The sequence below is a fragment of the Mobula hypostoma genome, chromosome 1, assembly GCF_963921235.1.
Source record: "Mobula hypostoma chromosome 1, sMobHyp1.1, whole genome shotgun sequence".
Taxonomy (NCBI): Eukaryota; Metazoa; Chordata; class Chondrichthyes; order Myliobatiformes; family Myliobatidae; genus Mobula; species Mobula hypostoma.
This window is the reverse complement of record NC_086097.1, coordinates 201,294,209-201,312,003: the sequence shown is the minus strand read 5'-3', so window position 1 is coordinate 201,312,003 and position 17,795 is coordinate 201,294,209. Positions and strand designations below refer to the sequence as shown.

The window sequence follows — 17,795 nt, the reverse complement described above, 5'->3', positions numbered from 1 at the left end:
TGTGTGGTAGGTTTCCTGATGATAGATGCTCCTTTCCTGCGAACAATACTCAATGTAGATGTGCTTCGTGGTGGGAAGGCTTTCTCTGTGATGGACTGGGCCATATCAATTACTTTTGGTGACAATAAGCTCTCCACCACACATAAATAGAAGTTTGTCAGAGTTTTAGATGTCATGCCGAATCTTCACAAACTTTCGAGGAAGAAGAGCTACTGCCATGCTTTCTTCATAATTGCACTTATGTGCCGAGCCCAGAATAGTTCCTCTGAAATGTTAATACCTAGGAATTTAAAGTTGTTAACCACTTCCACCTTTGATCCTCCGATGAGGACTAGCTCATGAACCTCTGTTCCCCTTTTCCTGAAGTCAATAATCAGCTTCTCGGTCTCTTTGATATTGAGTAAGAAGTTGTTGTTGTGACACCACTCAGTCAGAAAATCAATCTCCCTCCTATATGCTGATTCATCACCACCTTTGATTTCTCCACAGTTGATACGGGAGCTTTCCACTGAGGAATGTTGTTAGGATTAGGGGTTAGTGAATCTGTGGTGCACTGCAGGAGGAGGAAGTAAGAAGTCCATGAGCAAGTCCTCATCAGGGTATCAGAAGTGGAGAGGGTCAGCAACTTTAAATTCCTTGGTGTTATCACTTTTGAGGATATGCCCTAAGGCCAGCATGTACTGTAAGTGCTATTATGAAGAAAGCACAGCAAAGCCTCTACTTCCTTAGAAGTTTGTGAAGATTCAGCATGACATCTAAAACTTTGACAAACTTCTATAGATGTGTAGTGGAGAGTATATTCACTGGCTGCATCACAGTCTGGTATGGAAACACCAATGCCCTTGAATGAAAAATCCTGTAAAAGCCAGTGAATACGGTCCAGTCCATCACAGGGAAAGCACTCTCACCATTAAGCACATCCATATAGAGCATTGTCGCAGGAAAGCAGCATCTATCATCAGGAACCCCCACCACCCAGGTTACGATCTCTTCTCAATGCTGCCATCAGGAAGAAGATACAGAAGCCTCAAGACTCACACCAGGAGCAGTTACTACCCCTCCACCATCAGCCTCTTGAACCAGAGGGCAGAATATCACTCAAAATCACTAACCCCATCACTGAACAGTTCTCACAATCTATGGGTTCACTTTCAAGGACTCTGCACCTCATGTTCTCCATATTTATTGCTTATTTATTTTGTATTTGCACCGTTTGTTGTCTTTTGCACACTGGTTGTCTGCCATATTGAGTGTGATCCTCCATTGATTCTATTATGGTTTTTAGATTATTGTGTATGCCACAAGAAAACAAATTTCTGGTTTGCATGTGCAGGGTATATACTTTAATAATACGTTTACTTTGAACTTTGATATACACCACACACCACCTCCCATTTCTGAAGTCAATGACCAGCTTTTTCGTTTTGTTGATATTGAGAGAAAGGTTGTTGTCATGCCACCGTGTCTCTAAGCTCTCTCTCCTACTTATCATTATTTGAGATACAGTCCACCACAGCGTTATCATCTGCAAATTTGGTGGATGGAGTTAGAGCAGAATCTGGCTACATATTTGTGAGTGTATCATGGGCTGAGGACACAAACTTGTGGAGCACCAGTTTTTAAAATATTCATAGTGAACGTGTTGCTAGATATCCTTACTGATTGCACTCGGGAAATTAAGGAATCCAATTGCAGAGGGAGGCCTTGACTCCAGTTTTCAAAGTTCGGTGATGCAATTAGCACTGCTCCTGGGAAACGCTGTTTCATTCTGCCCTGCAGAGCTGATGTACGGTTAGAATGACAATAAAGTTTTTTGAATCTTGAATCTTGAATCTTGAATTTCTATGGATGGTTCCCAACCTCCTTTATGCCATGGACCAATACCATTAGGCAAGAAGTCTGTAGATCCCCAGTTGGAAACCCCTGATCTGTACTAATCCCATTTGGTAGCTATTCATCTATGCTGGTGTTCATTCAGATACTTTTTAAATGTCATAAGATTCTTCCCCTACAAGCTTTTCAGTTCATGTGTTCCAGAATGTAACTCAAGTGTTTTCTACAGATCCTTTTAACCCTCTTAATCCCTATCTTAAACCTATATTCATTGGTCTCTGTCTCCATTACAGAGAAAAGTTTCTTATGATCTTTCCATTTTTGCCCATATCTCCTCATAACTGAAATATACTGTACATGAGCCATAGTCACAGTTATTCTACTGTTCTATAAAAACATATAATTGTCATTTATAATTTTTGATTGTAATGCACTGTGGGGTAAATAATGTTGTTGGATTTATGTTAACATTTTATTGGTGTTCCCAGTGCTTCAGAACATTATATCACAGTAGTATTCCGAGTAACAATTCATGGGCTGGTTACTCTTTGTATATTGCTATAATTTTAACTGCAAGCAATTTATTGGGGCACAATGCATCAATAACAGTTTTCTTCAACAATTTATACAATGTACAAATCCAAGAAAAATGAATATGAATGATACTATCTAAATGACGAGAGATTGCAGAACTCTGAGAAGCAGAGTTTTAATGATTGATTTTTTAAAAGTATACAAAAATGATTAATTCTAACAGAATGTTGTTATTCATGGCTTTCAAACGAGGGGAGTTATGCTTAAATTTATAGGACATTGGTGAGACTACCTATTGTGTTCAATATTGGTTGCCTTGTTCATGCAAAGGAAGCAATCCACAGAAAGTTTAGATAAATTGCATTTGGAATGGGCAAAGTGTCTTCCAATGAAAGTCATAGTCATAGTCATAGTCATACTTTATTGACTAAGGTTGGACAGTGAAGGTTTGTAAATACTGATGCTTAGAAAAGTGAGAGGAGAAATGAATGAAGCATGTAAGATCCTAAGGGGCCTTATTAAGGTGGGTGTGGAATGCATATTTCTTGCCGTGTGAAGAATATAGAACTGATGATCAGTTTTTTAAAAACAAGGAGTTGCCCATTTAAGATAGAAATGAGACAGTTTTTTTCTATCATTGAGTTTTGAACCTTTGAAACTTTCTCAAAGAGTGGTGGAAGCAGAGTCATTGCATATTTTTTAAAGCAGAGCTAGATAGGCTCTTGATAAATCATGAGATGGTTTATCATAGATAGATGTATTTCCAATAGCAGCCAGATTGATCACGATCTTATTAGCTGCTGAAGCAGGCTCAAAGTGTTGAGTGGTCCACACCTACTCATAATGGTATGTTTGTATGTACGGACGAGTGGTGCAGTAAAATACCCTGAAAATGTTTTGCTTTATTGCATCAAATCTAAATGAGTTTTTAATTGAGTACTAAGCTATAATTACTTCTTGGAAAATTAGCTGGGCATAAAAGAACTAATTTTATGTCTGTGGATTAATTTCTTCCGATGAATATCCCAAAATATAATGGTCTATGAGTTTGTTTGCACCATTTTTTCAAAATAACTTTGGCATCGGCAATCTCAAAAATGTTCTTTTTTAAAAAACAGAAATTATTAGCGCCAGATTCATTAATACAGCATAACGGACCACCCCTGTGTAAAGCTTACTCCTTTTCATAAACAGTGCATGTTTTAGGTTGAATTTCTCACATTGGACACTACTTTTCTCACAGCCCTGATGTCATGAGGTAGCCTTTGAAGAATCACATCATAACCACCATCTCAGCTAGCGGAGAGTATTTGCAGGCCATGAATGGCAAAAATTAATAGTGTTGTTAGCAGTATGAAGGGTAGTCTTAGGATATAGGGTGATATTGATATTCAAAGTTCAAAGGAAATTTAGTATCAACGTATGTATATGTCACCATATAATACCTTGAGATTAATTTTCTTGTAGACATTTACAGGAAAATAAAGAAATATAATAGAATTTATGAAAAACTACACTTAACAAAGACTGATAAACATCCAATATGCAAGAGGACAAATCGTGCAAATAATAAATACTAAAAAACTAATTTATACATAATTGTAGAGTCCTTGAAAGTGTCTAAAGCTTTTGGAGTCAGTTCAGCACTGAGGTGAGTGAATTATTTCTGTTGGTTCAGGAGCCTGATGGTTGAAGGGCAATAACTGTTCCTGAACCTGCTGGTGTGGGACCTAAGGCTCCGGTGCCTCCGGTCTGATGGTAGAAGCAAGAAGAGAGCATGGCCTAGGTTATGGGAATCCTTGATGATGGATGTGCCTTTCATGTGGCAAATCCTTGTTAAATGTGCACTATGGTAGGAAGGACATTACCTGTGATGGACTGGGCTATATCCACCACTTGTCAACTTTTTCATTCCGGAGTATTGGTGATACAATTAGCCAGGTTGCTCTCCACCGTGCATCTATAGACGTTTGTCAGAATTTTAAATAACATGCCAAATCTACATTGTCTTGCCTTTTTTGTAATGGCTTACGCACTGGACCCAGGTTAGCTTCTCTGATACGATAATGTCAAGGAATTTAAAGTTACCAACCCTCTCCACCTCTAATCCTCTAATGAGGACTGACTTATGGACCTCTAGCATCTTCCTCCTGTAGTTAATAATCAGCTCTTGATTACTGAATCAGAATTAGAATCCGGTTTATTATCACTGGCATGTGTTGTGAAATTTGCTAGCTTAGCTTTAACAGCACAATGCAATACACGATAATATATTGTGTTGGTTAAATAGGCTGAAATATGGCAGATAGATATGATATGAATATGCTTAGGGGATGTGGAGGAGGCTGAGACATACACCATGAATAGTAAAGGCCAAGGGAGTACTGAAGAACAATGGGACCTTGGCATGCATGTCTAACGATCCTTGATGGTGGCAAAGAAGCTAGATAACATGGTTTAGAAGGCATATGGGATACTGACCCTCTTTAGTCAGGGCATTGAATACACCAGCAAGGAGGTTTTGGTTCAACTTTAAAACATTAGCCAGACATCAACTAGAAGACTGCATGCATTCTGGTCACCACAGTCTAGGGAAGATGTGATAGTGCCGAAAAGGGTGGAGAGGACATTCACCAAGATTTTGGTTTGGGCGCAGTGATTTATTTATGAGGAGAAGGTAGACAGAATAGACCTGCTTCCCTAGACTAGAGGAGTTTAAGGGGAAATATATTAAGGTATATAAATTTATGAAGTACAAAGGTAGAGTAGACTGCAGGAAAACTTCCCCTTGTCAGGGGCAAATACAACAGGGTAAGAGATTTAAGAGGCATCAGAGGGACCCTTTTCACATAGTTGTGAATATCTGGAAAGCACTACCCAAGAGACTGGGAAAAGCAGAGTTAGTGACAACAGTTAATAAGTTTCAAAATGAGTACTTTAATTGTTTAGACAGAAATCTACAGGCCGAGTTTTGGAGGATGGGATTAAAATGGATGGGTGCCCCCTTTTTAGCATGGACACGTTGTGCTAAATGACCTGCTTCTTTGTTGTATGACTGCATTCATGGGAGGAGAGTAGAGGGGGGCAGAGGAACTTGCATAAACTTCCAAAGCATGAAAAACACCCTCCTTTTTGAAGAAAGGAAATTGGTGTGGTGGTGTTTTTAAGAGTATGATGACCTTTGTTAATTGTACTTTTGGAAGCCTTGCACTACAGCCAAATGTTCCTTCTTGAAGCGAATGTATAACATAACATTTGCCTAAAATAATAGATCCCCTGGTTTCACTGTCTTCATCCATGAATTTTCCCGAATTCTAAAAACAATAAAATGTCATGTGGCACACGTTCAAAGTTCAAAGTAAATTTTATTATCAAATTGCATGTATGTCACCATATACAACCCTGAGATTTATTTTCTTGTGGGTGTGCTCAATAAATCTATGGAGTAATAACCAAAGCAGAATCAGTGAAAGACTGCCTAAGGGTGTTTAACCGGAGTGCAGAAGACAACAAAGGTGTGCAAATACATGAATGAATGAATGAATGAATGAATAAATAAATAAATATCAAGAACATGAACTGAAGAGTCCTTGAAAGTGAGTCCTTAGGTTGTGGAAACATTTCACTGATGGGGTAAGTGAAGATGAGTGAAATTATTCCCTTTGGTTTAAAAGCCTCATGGTTGAAAGGTAGTAACTGTTCCTGAACTTGGTGGTATGAGTACTGAGGCTCCTGTACCTTCTTCCTGATGGCAACAATGAGAAGAGAGCATGTCCTTGTTAGTGGGGGTCCCTGATGATAGATGCTGCTTTGCTGTGACAGTGTTTCATGTCGATGTGCTCAGTGGTTGTCTACGTGTATACAGTGACAGTTGTTAAGAATCCTGAAGCATGGTTTCTGAGAGTGGATGTAACTCTAACTGTGAAGTTTAGAACAATGTGCCATGAAAGTGCTAGGCAATAACCAGGTCCAACAACAAAATGTCCAGCAACCTGCCTTTTAAGATTCAATAGAATCACCATTGTTGACTTCAGTTTTATGCACTGAGACGGGTTTATTGATGACAAAATTGTTCAAAATGGGTTTGACTGGCTTGGTGTGAGTTATGGTGCTGCCTTGATTCATGAAGCTCGGGTCGTTTCGCCTCTTTGCCTCCTTGCACACAATCCTACTAAAATACTCAAAGGGAGGAAATCGACCACCGTTCTCTTCCTTGTACTCTGAGCCATAGACACCCATCTCTCCTGCAGCCCAAATGGAAGCTTGTCCACAATTGGTCCAACTCCGCGTGAAGTATCCAGATATGACGGGCCAATTAAATAGCCGTCTTCTTTGGCACCTTGAATCTCCATGAGTAAATCTCCGAGTTCTCGTAATTTAGTGTGGTCTTTGGCTGACACCCGAGGAAAATTGTCCAGCCGTTGAAATAGCGCCCTCTCAATAATTTCAGGGGCCGCATAGCAGTCCCACGGTCTCTCCCATGCTTTGTGTAAGGCTAGCTTGAGGTTGCTGACGTACACTGAGCGTATGCGTTTCACCTGTTCACTTGATTCCTTTCCCAGCCATTTAGTCATAAGGTCCAATTCTTGGATTGCTGTGAGCTGGACTCCATCGGACTCCAGCAGTGGCACTGAGGAGTATCACGCACGGTAAATTTCAGGCTTATTGTCAAACTGGTACAGTCCTGAATTGACGAAGTCTCGTCGCACTAAATACTGTGCCAAGTGTTCTGCTGCAGGTGGCGTGCTAGCTGGGGGAATATGTTGGGGAACATATGACTGAACGTGTACGTTCATGATGGGATTTGATCTTCTGACTTCAGCCTTTGTCTCTGATCTCGTCGGATCTGGTAAGTTTGGTGTCCGGAAGTATTCGTAGTCAGCCATTTCATAATTGACTTTGTGGCAAGGTTGCAATTGTGAGTTGTCTTCCCCAGGTGGGCGTGATGCAACGAAGCTTCCCTGTGATTTCACATGAGATGGGACACCAACAGGCAAGTATGGAGAGGGAGGATGAATCTGCAGGTCATTTTGAGATTGGACATATTCGCTGGTGCATTCCAATTTGGCCCTTTCTGACATAGATTTTCCTGTTTCATCTAGAACGTGCATTTCTTCAGCGTTTTCCAACACTTGTGCTTCTACCGCGGCCGCATCAGCTTCTCGTTGTAGCGTCGGCACTTCTAACTCTGTACCTATCCTTGCCTTTTCCAACTGGTTTTCCGCTTCTCCAGCAGCTCTTTCCATTTTCAGTTTTGCTACTTGGTTAGCATATGACGCTCGCACCTTGGCAGCTTCTGCTTTAGCTCTTGTGAGGGCAGCCACACTTGTCGACGTCCTACTGCTCTTGGTGCTGGGTGCAAGCAACTTGATGCTTGATCACGAAGCCATCGTACCACTTGTCAAAACATCTAACGATTACGCCTTTTCACTGTAGTGTTTTCGTGCAGTGTGTTGAAACTCTGACTAAACACCAAGTTAAACTGGACCCAATGAAGACAGAGTCATAGTAAGGTTAACCATTTACTGTTCACTCTTCCACATTAACATCGTATGGTGAAAACTGTTGATAAAAAAGTACAAACATATACAGCGTCTGTTTCATTCTGGAGACCACCTACGTTCTCTTCTTTTAGCGAGTGTCTCCAGCCGCCCCGAGTAGCGGGCGAGGGGGCCGCATCAAACTGCCATCAGGCTCGAGCCGACTTCACGTTTGAAATTGAAAAGCCGGCACGTGCGCTGCCCCAACTGCCGCTTCCTTAACAGAAACCGCGTTAATATTTTTACTTCAAATACATTCTTATAAACTTACAGCGTTGCTTCTATAATGTTTCTTTGTGGGTAGAAACGGAGCTCTTCACGATCATGCTGCACACATGGCACCTGCCTTTTCACCTTCTCCGAACCGGAGGTTACACATAAGACACGGCGAAACCAGAGGTGACATCATCACATGCCACAATATACCATAGACAATGGATTTACCTTTGTTATACTGTAACTTAATTATCCACCTTTAACTTTAACTAGAAAATAATTACAAACAAGTAATTTAAAACGTAGACCCAACAAAGTCAAATAAATACCATAAGGGCAACACAATACCATTTCATTGGCTCTGCTCTCAACCGTGGAATGTCTAGAAAGCAAAGATGCATGCAGAATGTTCTTTATCAACTACAATTCACCATTGTGTTCTATCATCCCCTTAGAACTAATCAATAAGCTTTAAGACTTTGGACTCAATACCTCCTTGTGCAACTTGGTCCTTGATTACCTCACTTGCAGACCTCAGTTAGTTCATATTGGAAACAACATCTCCTCCACAATTTCCATCAGTACAGGTGCACCACAATTCTATATGCTTGGACTCCTGCTCTACTCGCTTTATTCTTATAACTGTGAGGCTAAGCACAGCTCTAATGCCATATTTACATTTGCTGATAACACCATTATCATTGGCTGAATCAAAGGTACTGACAAATCAGAGTGAGATTGAAAATCTGGTTGAGTAATGCCAGAACAACAGCTTTTCACTCAATGTCAGCAAGATCAAAGAGTTGATTATTTTCTTCAGGAGGATCCATGAGATCCTCATTGATCCATGAGCCAGTCCTCATTGGGGTATCAGAGGTGGAGAGAGTAGACAACTTTAAATTCCTCAGTGTTATCATTTCAGTGGAACTGTCCTGGGCCCAGCACATTAATGCCGTTACGAAGAAAGCATGGTAACGCCTCTACTTCCTTTAGAGTTTGTGAAGATTCAGAATGGCATCTAAAACCTTAACATACTTCCGTAAATGTGTGGTGGAGAGCATATTGACTGGTTGAATAACATCCTGGTATGGAAACACCAATGCCCTTCAACAGAAAATTCTACAAAATGTTATAAACATAACTCGGTCAATCATGGGTAAATGCTCCCCACCATTGAGCACAGCTACACGGAGCACTGTCGTAGGAATGCAACATCCATCATGCTCTGTTCTCACTGCTACCATCAGGAAAAATGTACCAAAGCCTCAGGACTCTCACCACAAGGTTCAGGATCAACTATTACTCCTCAACAATCAGGCTCTTGAACCAGAGGAGGTAACTTTATTCAACTTCACTTGCCTCATCTCTGAACTGTTCCTACAATCTATAGACTTACTTTTGAGAATTCTTCATCACATGTTCTCGATATCTATTTATCATTTGTTTGTTTATTTATGTATTCTTTTGTATTTGCACTGTCTGCTGTCTTTTGCTCATTGGTTGTTTGTTTGTCCTATTAAATGCAGTCTTTCATTGATTCTATTGTGGTTTTTTGGATTTACTGTGTATGCTCACAAGAAATCTAATCTCAGGCTCACATATCGTAATTTGTTTAATACATTTACTTTGAACTTTGCATAAAAATTTCTTTCCATCTTGTTTTAAACACTGCTTTATTTTGTACTCTTTAATTTTAGATAAAATAAAGCTTAAAGACCATAAGACATGGGAGTAGAATTTGGCCATTCAGCCCATCAAGTCTGCTCTGTTTTTGTGAAGCAAAACTATATTTTCTAAAAATTACAGTAGGCAATTCTGACTAGAAGGCATCATATTTTGAAATGACATTTTCATGACTTGTGAAATAAGCTATATGTACGAAATAACATGCAAAATAATAGTTAAATAATCGTTTGCTTTTTTGCAATTACTTGCAGATATTTTTAATGTTAAACAAGAAGCTAGATGAACTTAAAGAAAGCCAACAAATAATGTCTGAAAATGTGGAGAATGAAAAAAAAGATTTGCAAAATAAGTTGATTAATGATCAGGTAAGGTTGTATGCTGGACTTAATATGAATGCCACTTGCCAAGTGCTCAGCAGATGGCATCATTATATGAATAATGTTTGCTTGTAAGAAATAGGCTTGCTGAATCCTGCAAACATTAATTTCTTCTGTATGGAAAGGCTGCTTTAGGTTATCAGTTTCACCTTCTAAGATAAATGCAAAAATAATGCTGAAAAATAATTGATTTGTATATAACATAATTTTAAAAATCTATGTTGATATTATTAGTAAGCAGCAGGTCAATTATATGTTTCTTAACATGCCTTAATGTTGAACCCATTTTGTTTTGCATGTAGTTCAAGGTACCATATTAATTTCATTGAGCAAGATAAATTGAATGATCAATACATAATAGATAAATGACCATTGGAGTTATGATGCAATGCTAATTAAATGAGATACGGTCCTACCCCTGAAGGTTAGATTATAAAAGATTCTTCAACATATTCAACATGTATATTTGTAGGCTTTGTTTGCTCAGGTAATTGCTCTGGTGAAGATGTGGAAGATTAGAATGGTTTGTCAAGTATTTATGAGCAAAGGTTTAGATGTACCAAAATTTATATAGATTTTTTTTTATCTGTCTCAATATGCATCACAACTGAAAAATAACTTTTATAAAATAATCACTGCAGCTAAGTTCACAAAAAAATAAGCAATTCTTTGCACTAGATTATTTCCACGATAAACAGCAAGATTAATATCCAGTTAATTTGTTGTCTGAAGTGTTAATTGAATAATAACTGTTACCCGTAGTCACCTGAAGAACTCTTATGCTCTTCAAACTGTGCCAAAGGGCCTTCCACCTAAGTTAAAATGGGCCTTCTTTTAAAGTCTCTTCTGAATGCCAAAATTTATGACAGCATAGTATGTTCTCAGTTGTTAGTCTAGATTTAATCTTTCAACCTACGGTCTACGTTTTCTGGCAAAAGGAGTGTTGCATGAGAAATGGCATTATCCTGTTCTTGACTGTTGCGGAGCTGACATCAGAAATGCAACCTCCCTTACACCAAATGGTGGCCCGTGGAATTTTTTAATGATACAAAATGACATTTGAATGATTGCCAGCACATATCACTCTAGAAAATTTTGTTTTTGATTTGCATAATGTTGAATTAAACAACATACTTCAATTGAATTTCTACTCAATAATCCATTGTCATCATCTATTTGAAAAATACTTTGCACCCCCCCCCCCCCGCCAATGCCTTTCCAAGGACAATCCTTCATATAATCCAGGAGTTTTCTGTTCGGTAATTTGTAGGTCATCCATCTCATTAACTTCCTGTATGTGATTGGATTCTTTTTAGTTTGTACTTAATTCTATTTTTCAATTCACGTAGAGCTTCTAATCAAGATATTCTCTTTATTGATGCTGATTTTAGGTTTCTAGTGTTTTCAGTTTCATTTTTCTTTTAATTATTGATAAAAATATTTTGAAATCAAGGAAGTCTCATGATCAGTGACATAAATATTGCTGAAAGAGACAGAGGGCAGATGGTAGTTGAGAGCTGTCGGTGGTGAATGTATTTTTTGTTCAAAAGTCAGATGGAAGATCACAATTGGAGTGTGGAGGAAATAGAATTTACAGATCATGATGCTGAATGCAAGTGAATTGTCAAAGAACCATAGAATCATACGGCACAGAAACATGTACTTTGGGCCACTCTGCTTGTGTTGACTATAAAGTACTCATTTATACCAATCCCATATTCCAGCACTTGGGTCTGTATCTTCCTTTGCCTTTGTGATATATATGCTCTTCTAGATACTTCTTAAGTATTGTGACTCTCAGACACTGCATTCCAAACACAATCTGGTTAAAAAAAAAATCCTTCTATCCTCTATAAGCCTCCTACTCCTTCTGTTAAAACTATGTCCTCTGATACGGGAAAAGGTTTATTTGAATGATTGCCAAAGGTTTATTTGAATGATTCTTACTCATGCTCCTCATAATTCTGTGTACATCTATCAGGTACCCTCTCAGCCTTCTTTGTTCTAAAGAAAACAAACCAGCCTATCCAGTCTCCTCCAAATTGCAAAGCTCCACCCTAGGCAACAACTCAGGGTAACTTGTTTTGCTGTCTCTTCAGAGCAATCATATTGTTTCAATACTGTATCAACCAAAATATGACCTCCACAATGTAGCTATACAATAACTTATCTGTCCTTACTAAGATTTGATGGGGACAGAAAATATGCTTAAATGGATTAAATATCGAACATAGAAGAATCCTCAAAATGCATTTCTTCAACGCAAGTTGTCACACTTTCCCAACTATATCCTCCTCCCCAGAAACCATCACCTCTCCTTTAAAAATGTATTCGGCAAATTCAAAGATTTTAAAGAATCAGGTAAATTATCACTGACTTATAAAATGTAAAATTTGTTGTTTGGCAGCAGCAGTATTGTTCAAATATGTACAGTTACTATAAGTTATGAAATACGTAAAATAGTGAGTGCACAAAAATAATACTGAGATAGCATTCTTAGGTTAATGTACCATTCAGAAATTTGATGGTGGAAAAGCAAAAGCTGTTTCTGAATTGTTGAGTGTAGATCTTCAGGCTTCTGTACCTCCTCCCCAATGATAGTAACAAGAGGGCATGTCACAGATGGTGAGGGTCTTTAAGCTAGGTGCCCCTTTCTTGAGGCAGCACCCCTTGAGGATATCCTCAATGGTGGGGCAGGTTGTACCCATGTTGGAGCAAGATAAATCTACAACCCTCGGAAACCTCTTACAATCCTGTACATTGGAGCTTGTATATTGTGCTGTGATGCAACCAGTCAAAATGCTCTCCACCATACATCTATAGAAAGCTGCCAGTCTTTAGTGACATACCAAATCTCCTCAAATTCCTGACACAGTCAATCTACTAGTGTGCCTTCGTTGTGATTGCATCGATGTGTTGGGTCCAGGACAGATTCTCAGAGATGTCATCACACAAAAACTTATAGCTGGTCACTCTTTCCACTGCCGACTCCACTGTTCCTCATGTAACGTAGGACTAAATTCTGATTTTTTTTTTTGGGTGTGAGAAAAACAGCACCAATTTCTATTTTTAGAGCATCTTTTGCAGGACAGCTATGAAACAATTTTCATCCCAAATTTTACATTGTGATTATTTGGTTAAGTGATCAAAAACTGGATCAAAGAGAAGAAGTTTGTTTAAGAAGGAAGTGGAGGTACTGGGCAGAGAGTTTAGAAGAGAATTTCAGTGTTTATGGTATTGTGACCTTAAGGCATTACGGCCAATCATCAGACAAATACAGGAGTGACCAAGTGTCAGATTTACAGAAGCTGGATGGAGCTATATCATGTACTTCAACATTTCAAATACTGGAATTTAAAATCCTTGATCCATCAAAGAAGGGTGCAGTGTATCTTATCATACAGTTATATTATTGCTGATAATTTTGTTACTTTATTGCAGAAAGAGTTTCTAGACAGCTTCAATCTGCTTAACTCCAGCCTCAGGCAAACTGAGACACTACAGAAAAATATTCCTCTGAAGCAAACCTTAAGAACTACATTATTAAAAGATATTGAAAAATACAAAAAAAACATTGAAGATATGAAGTAAGTTTGGAAAATTATCTTATTACATTAATTCTTATATCATTGTTATACTATTTTATGTGTTTCATTATGTCTCTGTCCAAACATAAATTCTTATGTTATCAATGAAGTAGTCGCAAAAGAACTGTTTTAAATGATAACAATGTTAACTAATTTGTGAGCTCTTTTAGTATTGACATCTCCTATGAATATTCACTCAAAAATGCTTGATACCATTCATAAAAGAATGTAGGTTTTAAAATTCTTGTAACTACAACCTTTTGTATAGAGCAAAATACCTAGAAAATGTCTGTCACCAGAACACTATAGGTCACTGTTAACATCAATACATTTTCTGCTTTCAAAGTCACTTTCAAGAGGTGCAGTACCTGCCTTTTTACCTCTTCGCTTTTCAGATTTTCTTACAGTTATTTTAGTTTAATACATTTTATTCACTGCTCTTGTTTTGTTCGCCACTACACTGCAGGAATCAAAAGCAGATAGAATGACTGCTTTGAAGAATCCTCAATTCAGTCCACAAGTGTGACCCATATATCTCGCCGACAGTCATTTAAATTCACTTTTGCATTCTTAATCTGACCTTTCTGTCCTCAATATTCTGTACTATTCAAATGAATCTCAATGGCCTAAGCATTTACAACCATCCAGAATCCACAGGGATCAATATTGAGGTCCCAACATTAATCCCTGTGGAACACCAGCAATTATAAACCTCCTGGTAAAATAACAACTTTCTACTGATACCCACTGGTCAAGCTAATTTGGAATCCTTTTGGATCCCATGCATTTTAATCTTCTGGATCAACCTACCATGAGTGATGTTGCCAAATGCTCATCAAAGTCCATGCTCACTGCCCTGTCCTTATCTTCTTTAACTCCTCAAAAACCTCAGTCAAGTTTATGAGGTATAATCTGATTACAAACCAAAACTAATTACTCCAAGCAAACTCATTCTGTTCCAAATGTGAGTAAATATTATGCCTAAGGATCCTCTCCAATAGCTTTCCTCACTGATGTGAAGTACCTTACTGGATTATCCCTTTTGCATTCCATAAGTAAAAGGACAACATTGGTTTCTTTCCAGTCCTATAAAATCATAAGGTATAGGAGCAGACTTAAGCCATTTGGCCTGTCGAGTCTGCTCCACCAGTTTATCATGGCTGATTCAATTTTTCTCTCAGCCCCAATCTTCTTCCTTCTCCCAATATCCCTTCATGCCCTAACCAATCAAGAATCTATCAACCTCTGCCTTAACAGTACATAAAGATTTGGTCTCCACAGCTGTACGTGGCTAAGAATTCCACAGATTCATCCATCTCTGGCTAAAGAAATTCCTCCTCAACTCCATTCTAAAAGGATGCATCTCTATTCTGAAGCTGTGTCCTCTGCTCTTAGACTGTCCTACAATAGGAAATATCCTCTCCAAATCCACACTATCAAGGCCTTTCACCATTCAATAAGTTTCAATGATGTCACCCCTCATAGTTCTGAATTCTATGAGTACAGGCCCAAGGCTCTTCATATCACAAGCCATTCAATCCTGAAATCATTTTTGTGAACCTCCTTTGAACTCTCTCCAGTTTCAGCACATCCTTTCTAAGATAAGGAGCCCAAAACTGTTCACAATTCTCCAAGTGAGGCCTCATCAGTGCTTCATAAAGTCTCAACATTACATCCTTGCTTTTCTATTCTTGGCCTCTTGAAATGAATGCTAACATGGCATTTGCCTTTCTCATGACAGGCTTAACCTGCTAATTAACCTTTAGGGAATCCTGAACATTGGCTCCCAAGTCCCTTTGCGTCTCAGTTTTTTATATTTTCTCTCCATTTAGGAAATAGTCAACCCTTTCATTTCTTCTACCAAAGTGCATGACCATACACTTCACAACACTTTATTCCATCTGCCATTTCTTTGCCCATTCTCCTAATCTGACTAAGTCCTCTCTTCTTCCTCAAAACTACCTTCTCCTCCACTTATTTTCATATCGTCTGCAAACTTTGCAACAAAGGCAGCAATTCCATCATCCAAATCATTGACAGTCCTCTGGGACTTCACCTGTAACCAGAGAGAATACAAAGTTTTTTGACAAGGTTTGACAGTTCTTGGAAAGATGAACAAACAAAAAATTAAATACAAATTGAAAATTCTGTATTTATTGGAAAGTCCCTGAAATGAATATGGTGTGAGTAATGTTGATTGGTTTCACATGAAAGATTGTATAATTTGGCCAACTGTTCTCTCTCTCATTGTCGGTGAACATTGTTTAGTGTACCAAAGATTTTGTGTCTCATACTGGAGAAAGCCATACTCAATAGAATGCTGGCTTGAAGCTGTAACATTTTTTTGCAGTTAAGGAAGTACAGCAGTCTAAATTTGATAAACTGAAAATTAGAGTTACTGAGAAATAGCCTTTTTCCATGATGGAAATTTGCCCTTATGGAATTATAGAAATTTGCCCTTATGGAATTATAGAAATTTGAGTTATGGAATATATTTGGTCACAAAATACAAAAGCACAACAGATTTGTCAGATTTTATTTATAGGTACTCAATACTGTGGGGAAATAAGATTTAGATTAACACCATGCTGTTGATTGGGTCAGCATTCACAGCTCAGTCCCTTCTTTGTTATGCCCTCTTCTGTCTGAAGACACATGAACAGAAGTCTCAAGTTTAGTGCTCTTTATTTCCGAGACTTTTTCTCTGACACACTGCATTGTAGTGAGCTGCATTGGCCATGGCCAGCTCCTTAAAGTAATCACTTGGTCTTCATTCCACTTCCACTCTGTCACTGCATTTTAACCCCTTGAACTTCTTCCATCTCACAGATTCCATTCCTTTTGCTGATATCCCCACTTCTTAAGTTCTTTCCTAATCTACGAGCCTTGCATTTCAGAGAAAATGCCTCAAGATGAAGAATACAGTGGTGCTGCACTCTGAGACATCTGTTTTCAAGTACTTGGATTGGAGAGGGCTGGGCAGAGGAGCGTAATGGCTGTGACTGCCACCCAAACAATGCAATGACATCACATCCAGTTCTTATTGCCCTATAGTATTGAATAACTAAAAATAAATATTTGTTCCTTTTGCATTAGCCCTGTCCATTCCATGAGTCTACATTTGACTTCAGCTATTGAACAATGGTGGTGGGTTAACCTGGCATCATTAAGATGGCTTAATGTGAGAGAAAATATCCTATAGGAAGGACATCATTTGACTTATGGGATTCAATGGGAAAAGTGGATTTGTGTTACAGAAAATCACAATATTGATTGTTTTCTAGGAATGCAACTCCTCCATAATGTGTGTCACCTGTTTAGAGCTATGTCCGTTTGCGTTGACTGCTGTCATACACACACCAGTTCACGTTATAATAACTTTTATTAATCTGTCATCACCATCAGAATGATGGTTATGCACTGTTCTCACTGGGAAATGGAAAATAAATACTGAACACTTTTTCTTGTGAAGTAGAGTTCTTTTAAGTATTAGGAGGAATATTATGACACAATTAACTTTATGCATTTCATCTTCAAACAAGATCCATTGTGTAATGTACACAGTTCAAAAGACAATGACAAAACCATTTAATCAAATCTTGTTTAAGTACATCATAATGAAAGTGTATTTCTAAGGTTGCAATTGCTATAATATATATCATAACAAGATCTGATATTGGGGAAACCTTTACGCTTTTAAACAAAATGTGATTAATTTTGTTTTTGCTCATAAAGGAGAGGAATGTTAATTTTAAGCACTTAGATTTAGCACCAAGCATTAATTTGCAAGATAAAAGACATAATTGATCCAGTTTGCTAGGTGACCTTACTCTATATTTTCCCAATAATTATGGAATATTAATTTACAGGAAGCACAACATTCTTTTGTTTTATTTTGGTTATTTTGGAATTTTGTCAACTAAAGCTTTTGGGGATCAATAGGCTTTCTCTGATGGTGCCAAAGCAAACAGTGAACTGGCAAACTCGTTTCACTACCTATCAGATTTATTTTCTGATTTTCA

General features: G+C 38.2%; 1 protein-coding gene across 1 annotated transcript in view; it reads left to right on the top strand.

The window, feature by feature from the left end:
- LOC134342938 (coiled-coil domain-containing protein 178) overlaps positions 1-17,795 on the top strand; it is a 361,847-nt gene that overhangs the window by 120,267 nt on the left and 223,785 nt on the right. Inside the window, exons 15-16 of the mRNA XM_063041651.1 lie at positions 10,061-10,174; positions 13,628-13,773. Coding sequence (XP_062897721.1) covers positions 10,061-10,174; positions 13,628-13,773 — 260 coding nt within the window. The remainder of the gene's footprint in view (positions 1-10,060; positions 10,175-13,627; positions 13,774-17,795) is intronic.